Below are 7,500 nucleotides of genomic sequence, written 5' to 3' on the forward strand. Positions count from 1 at the left end.
GTAGAAAAAAGATAGGGGAAAGAGTGTGTGTGCATGTGTGTGTGCGTCCGTGTGTGTGTGTTTGTGTGTGTGTGTGTGTGCGTGTGTGTTTGTGTGTGTGTGTGTGTGTGTGTGTGTGTTTATGTGCGTGTGCGTGGGTGTGCATTTGAGCGCTTAACACCAACTGCCATGGCACTGCGTTCACACACAAACACTCCCCACAGACAACCCACAGCTAAACTCAGAGAAAGCATTGTATGCAACTGCCCCCTAGTGGTTGTTAGAGGTAATACGCATCAACCTTTTAACTCCACTATCAACCCGAGCAGAAATAGTAACACAATAACCCAATGATAAAACCCCTTCATTCAATCTCCTACTAGAGACCGCTGTCTGTCTTTGTTCATAGCTATCTGCCTGTTTTACTTGTTTTATTTATTCCTTCTGTACCTTGGATATAAAGTTGCTCCCAAACATAACCCCTTCTCTGACCGTGTGTGTGACCACTAGGCGGCCCTGGCGGAGAGCAGTCTGTCCCTGCTCAACCCGTCGCTGGTGAACCCGTCCGCGGCCAGCCTCAACATGCTGCACGTGGGCCACGATGATGTCAGCTCCACCGTGGAGCAGGTGAACAGCAACAGCAGCTGCAGCCCCACGCTCAGCCCCCAGCAGTACAGGTAACGGGCGAACACACACACACACACACACACACACACACACACACACACACACACACACACACACACACACACACACACACACACACACACACACACACACACACACGTACACACACACACACACGTACACACACACACACGTACACACACACACACACACACACACACACACACACACACACACACACACACACACACGTACACACACACACACACACACACACACACACACACACACACGTACACACACACACACACACACACACACACACACACACACACACACACACACACACACACACACACACACGTACACACACACACACGTACACACAAAGCCAGACACATGCACACACACAGGCCTTGCAGCCCATCTGCAGTTTGCCAGTAGCATGCTTCACATGTCCACGTGTCCATGCAGTGTGCTAGAGCTGTGTGTGCTCTGTGTCCCCAGCCACCATGTGCATGTGAAGGAGGAGCCTACTGAAATAGAGGAGGACTGCCGGCCCATCTCTCTGCTGGCCCATGTCACTCACAGCCTGCCGATGCCTAGCGACGACCGGGACATGGAGGAGGATCTTCCTACTGAGGACCTGGAGTAGTGATTGGTCAGGGCTGGCAAGTAGTGGCGGGACTCAGCGAGGAAAGAAAAAAACAACCGCACCAAAATCCTGAGCACCCCGCTGGTCTGCTGCTGTGCCAGCGTTGAGCGGTCGAAGAGAGAGATCTGCTTAAAAAATGAAAGAGTGAAAAGTTTTTTTTATGACGAAAAAAGAGAATGCAAGCAACCAACAGCGACATTGAGAGACTCGAAACAGGGTTGAAAGTACCTCTGTTAGTTTTCACACGCAAAAACTCTGGGGAAATGCTTTAACTACAGGCGTTAAGTTTCCTCACCCGACTCAGTCATGTTAATGCCACTCAACGTGTGCACTCACACACACACACACAAATCCGCACATGCACACAAAACACTCAACACAGAAACACACACAGACACAAAGAAACACAGTTGTTCGCACTTGAGCGTTTCCATGCCTCCTCATCCTCCTCCTCTTCCTCCTCTCCCTGATGGAATCAGCTTGTAACTAGAGATCGCCTGTTGTCTGGACACACTCTCACTCCCTCTCCCTCCCTCCCTCTCTCTCGCCCACTCCGCTGCGCTCTGCATCGTTGGGCAGACAGTCGACAAACCACTTTAACTGCTGTCTGTTGGAGGAGCCGCTCTGATTTTAACTATCTGAGTGGGGCGTACTGATGATGCTGTGGGTGTGTCACACAGGGAGAGAGAGAGAGAGAGAGAGGGGGGGGGGGGGGGGAGAGAGAGGGAGAGAGGGAGAGAGCGAGAGAGAGAGAGAGAGAGAGGCACTCACAGCCATCAGACCACCTGTACATACAGTAGAAGGGAAGAGTCAAGAGGGACTGTGCTGTATACCTCTTCACCAGTTCCCCCTCTTTCAGTGTGTCACTCGCTGTCTTCTATTTGGTTCATTCCTTTTGTTTCTTTTCTTTTTATCCTCTGATGTGCTTCGAGGCTTTGGGTCTTTTTCTTGTTGTCGGGAGAAAGAAGTGGGAGCAAGGCAGAAAGGAAGCTAGAAGGAAGAGAAGGAAGAAGAAAGTGAGAGAGGGAGAGAAGGAAAGAAGATGAGCGCTCTCAAAGATTGCCTCAAACGAGGGGCGTGTGCTTCAGTCGTGGAGCTGGTGGTAACCAACAGAAGGATACCCCCCATCCCCCAACCCCCCCACACAGCCCCCTCCAACTGGCCCCTGACCCTTCCACTACTCCCAGACAACGCTGTATAACGATGGATCTTTTCTCCGCTCACCCCACCCCAAAGAAAGACCTGATCAATAGGACTATTCTTGGTGCTGTCCTTTTTAAGTTTCCCCCTCTGTCTGCCGAAGTGATGATGACCATGTAATGTTCTGAGAGACCCGAGAGAGAGAGAGAGAGAGAGAGAGAGAGAAGGGGAGTGAAGGAGAGAGGACACCAAGAGGGCGAAGAGAAAGCATCCACAGAGATATTGTGACGATTAAAAAAACCTGTTGATTATAATGGAATATAAAAAAAAAAAAAATGTGGTAGCTTTGCCATTTTTCTTTTCTTAACGTGTTACGATCTTGATTTTTTTATTTTTTTTGAGGATCAACATTTCCATGGTGACATTCTGTTTTTTAACATAGCTTTTTAAAAGAATGCTAGGTTGTTGTTTTTTTATTTGTCGTGTATTTGGATTCCATGTTTTGTTTTCTCTGCTTGTTCACACCATTCCAAATGAGTATTGGCAGGAAAGAAAGCGCAGTATTGTTCCTTATTTCAGCCCCTTCCCAACCTACCTACTTCTGTACCCCCAAGCGTAGCAGGCATGAATTTGGAAATAGCACTTAAAGTTGCCATTATCCAGACAAAAATATTTAAATGTTAATTTCTTTCCTATCTTTTATTTCATTTTCTTCCTTATTTGCTTTTTTGTGTAGTTTAGTTGAGGAACATCAGTAATGCTTTAAAAAGAAGTCTATATATATTATTATTATTGCGGTCAGAGAATACCTCATCCCACAAAGGTTCTGCCCCTAAACTGTGTCCAAATTGTTAAAGAAATAAGGGAGAACTCTTTCCGTGGGACACCAAATGTGGCGACTCTGCTCAGCTTGGGTTTCAAAGCTCTATGGTTGTAATAGTTACTGTGTAGAAGCTGTCTGCAATTCACTGTGTGAGTTTGTGTCAAAGGAATAGCATGTGAGATTTTCTTTCTTATTATTATTTTTTGTTCGCATTAGCGTGTTACTTTCCTCTACAGTGCCATACCAAATCAAACGTTTTCTTTCCCGTCTTATTTTTGTTACAGGTAACCAAAGAAATGTGTAGAAAAACCAAAAACCCTGTATTTTATGTTCCCCTTATGATTTTATTTCTTTATGTTTTGTTTTTACGGAACTGGCCAAAAGACAACCAACTGGTAGTTTGAGTTCTTATTAATGTGTTATCATGTAATTATTATGTTGGAATTATTCATTACTTACAGCGCTGACCATTCCGAAAACCAAAGTATGTAATGCAGACTAAACATTTTGGTGACATCAAAGCTTTTACGTGGCGATTGGTTTTAGGGAATAACTCACATTAGGACTGAGACCAAAAAAAAGAATTACAAAAAAATAACAGTATTAGTTCTGACAGCTTTTACGGAGAGAAGTGAGAAAAAAAGATTTAAAAAAAAAAGCAAAGCACTTCAAGGTGAAACCGAGTCTGTCCCATGCTCAGGCTAAACCGTGTTCCAAACACAACACTAAGAGAGGCCCTGAGCAGCCTAAACACTGAGGCACTCCTGGCACACTTGAATGCAACATTTATTTTACTTTTGCAAAACCTATGATGCCAGCAAAAGAAATGACAAATACGAAAAAGTACAATATTTGTCAGGATTATTATATTTTTCCGTGTGCTGTAGTTAAACATCATACCGTAACTCCTTATTTAACTCAAATACTTCAATATAATGTCAAGGAAAATCGTCAATGGTCAACCGATGTTAAAGGAAAACAACCAAGGGAATTCATGGGAATTAACGCTGGGAATGTTTTTTGTTTTGGATAACTTTTGCACTTGGGAAGGTTTTCTTATTAAATGAAAGAACTGTTGTGAAGACATTGTGTTCGGACAGGGCTGTTTCCTATGACACCAGAGACTGATTTCTAACCAAGTACAAAGTGGCAGACAGGACATCTTGAAATAAGATATAAACCAAAAATAGCACTACCTCCTTTTACAAAACCGTTCAATACATAGCCAGAGGAAAACTCTCTTAACAAAGTAATTTTTTCCACCATTTATTTTTTGTTTCTTAATAATAACGAATACCAAAATTGTTGTTACACTTACTGTATGACTGAAAAAAAACAGAACTGAGACACAATCTGGATTCCCTAACGCTAACTGCTTGAGCCTGAAAAACAAAGAGACGTTTCACTTTTCATGGAGTAAAAAAAATATGTCTACCTCTCCTTTCACCACATCTAAAGCACTCTCTAGGTCCCGGCGTGTTGTGAAGTGGTCAACATATTTTAAAGGCTTACTCTCAGCGCTATCATGTTGACCATCTCTCGCTCTTTCTCTATCTCTCTCCCTCAATCTCTCTCTCTCTCTGTTTCTTTCTCTCTCTGCGCCCCAATTATCACCGAGCTCTGTGAGCAGCCTCCCTAATTGTGCACTCAGAAAACACATGCGAGCATGTTGATGAGCAGGCCCTGTGAATAGCCAATAGGAAACCCTGGCTGTTGTGACCGGTGACTCAGTGCGGCTGGTCGTGATGGTGTGTGTGTGTGTCGGGGGTGGGGTGGGGGGCTAATGACGGGCAGAATATATTAGTGCCACAAGGATATACAATACACACACATGCACATAAACCACACATACAGAGAGTACAGACGGGATTTGCCAGGCACAGACAAAAGCAGCGGGGAGACTGGCCACCCGAACGAGAGAGAGAGAACATCCAAAGACACTAACGGAAGCAGTCACAGGGAACATGCTGGAACAACAACACTTAATGATCGGCTTACAAAACACTCACCGAGAGACACATGCTGCGTACAGTACATAGACGTTCTCTGACTCGTGCTTTAAGGTACACCTGTAAACCAAGCTGTTTTATAAAAAGATTATAGATTGACGTGAGTCAATGGTGTTCACAGGTTTGCCATCTAACACTCCTATTTCCTTCTCCAGCTTAGCATAACATGATGTATTCTTGTATATTAACTCTCTCCAGGGCATTTTTTCCCCCCACTTTTCTTCTTTATGATTTCTGTTCTTTATTGGGGGGGGGGGTTGTTTTTGTTTCCCCCTGCTCCCGTTTAGCTATTGTAAAGCTTCCAGCTCTGATTCCTATACTGTACTGCTATTGCTGAAGTATATGTATTTATCATATTACGTGCTGCAGGTATCTTGGTTTAAGTTTTGTTTGTTTATTTTCGTTGCCATTTGTTTTCCATTTTTCAGTTTGTTTCAAAAAAAAGAAAAAAACGTCTGGGACGCTGATTTTTTAAGTGTATTATCTCAAAAAAATTAAAAGAGTAAAGTTAGATCAGTGGTTTAGGTAACACCTGTTTGTATATTTATCTTAGCTAGGTCTATTTTGATACTTTTTGTCTCTGTACTGCATTTATGCATTTTTAAGGAAAGACAAAAACAATGGAAAACAAACTAAAGAGTTACTTCGTTATGTAATGATACCTCAGAAGGACTTTCTCCTCAAAGACAGGACCAAAACCTCCAAACAAGGCAAAACGAGAAAGAGGAAAATAATGTTAGAATATGTAGCCCCCTTTTCTGCTCGAGGGAAATAATGGCGCTATGTAAACCTATGACTGTTGGTCCTTTCAGGTGCCAATAGGTGTCCATGCTCCCTGTGATCCCGCCCCCTGACCACCTCAACCCTGTCATTCCTGTGCTAAACTCTGACCCGCAGAGCTGTCAATCACCCACAGGTGCAATGGGGAGGTTATCATCGAGTCTGGTTTGCAGCGACGACTCATAAGCCTCATTTGGCAGTCCCTTAGAGCTATTTAGGGACCAACACTGTTGCATTTTTGATATTCTCCACACTCTCTCTCTCTCACTCACTCACTCTCGCTCTCTCTCTCTCTCTCTCGCTCGTATACATTAGATCAATACCAAAATGTGGTACGGCTTTTAGAAACGCAGCATCATCCTCTCGACTACCAAAGGCATCGAGAGAAACTGTTGCTAACTCCAAACTTGTGAACTTATAACCAAACTGTAAAACCAAACCAATGCCACTAACGTAACCAAACGAAGCCAAGCCACTTCCAAAACCCTCCATCCACTTTGCTCACGCCGCTAGCCCTCATCCGCCGTGCGCCAGCCACTCCCTCTAGCCCCCCCCCCCGTGGGTGACCGCCTCGCGGGACACGTGGACCCACAAAACCCCTGCTGTGTGATTGGACAGTTCTGTGGCGTCGTCCTTAACGAGAAGGGGTCGAGGGACTCTCAAAACGAAGCATTGCCTGACGGTATTAGCAAGTAAGAATGGCGGGAATCCAATGGAACTACCACTTCAGCTCTCCTTGGGTTCGTCCTTGGGAAAGTGTGTATATTTACAGCAGTGACGCTCTGTATCATTTCCTAGTTTTTCTGTTGACCTGTTTTCTCCCTCTCTCTTTTAGCCTATTTTTTTGATTTTATTTGTTCTGTTTTATTTTTTTTTTCCATTTTGTTTGAAAGTGTGACCCGGGTCAGGAGGCCGGGGGCAGCGGGCGGGATGGTGTTTTAGACGGATGACTCCCGCCACCCTATACCCCTCTGCAACCCCCCACCCTTGGGGGGCCATGTAATGCCAGTCACTGCCCTTTTCCTTCATGCTGTATAAAGAACACACACATATATCTGTGTATTTGTAACCTGAATCTTCTTGTGTCTGTCCATGCAGACAATAAAAAAACTGTACAGTAGGTCTAGTTGCATGTAATCTGTACTAATTATTGACAATGGCATTATAAAATGCAATAAAATACTTATTACACTGTCCCACTGTGTGTCTCTGTGTCACGGTCTTTGCTCTCCAAGGTGAGTCAACAGTCAACAAAATAATAGATTATTATTATTAATAGATATGTAGGAGAACTTGTGTGTAAATATTGTAATTAACAGAACTGGAAATTGTGCTGATTATTATGTAGTCCTGAATGTGAAAATAAGCTGCACTATAACAGAGTAATATTAGGAACAAGGGAATACCTTTAACCGGGCAAATCGACTTCAAATTTAAAATGGATACAATGTCAATACATTTGACTCGACTTCCTTTAGTCTCACTGT

General features: G+C 43.9%; 1 protein-coding gene across 1 annotated transcript in view; it reads left to right on the plus strand.

Moving 5' to 3' along the window:
• The window catches only part of foxp4 (forkhead box P4), a 9,651-nt gene that overhangs the window by 2,106 nt on the left and 45 nt on the right, over positions 1 to 7,500 (plus strand). Inside the window, exons 3-4 of the mRNA XM_056606449.1 lie at positions 490 to 656; positions 1,114 to 7,500. The exon at positions 1,114 to 7,500 is cut by the window's right edge and continues 45 nt beyond it. Coding sequence (XP_056462424.1) covers positions 490 to 656; positions 1,114 to 1,261 — 315 coding nt within the window. The 3' untranslated portion in view covers positions 1,262 to 7,500. The remainder of the gene's footprint in view (positions 1 to 489; positions 657 to 1,113) is intronic.

This window comes from Gadus chalcogrammus, chromosome 13, assembly GCF_026213295.1.
Source record: "Gadus chalcogrammus isolate NIFS_2021 chromosome 13, NIFS_Gcha_1.0, whole genome shotgun sequence".
In the NCBI taxonomy this organism is placed as follows: Eukaryota; Metazoa; Chordata; class Actinopteri; order Gadiformes; family Gadidae; genus Gadus; species Gadus chalcogrammus.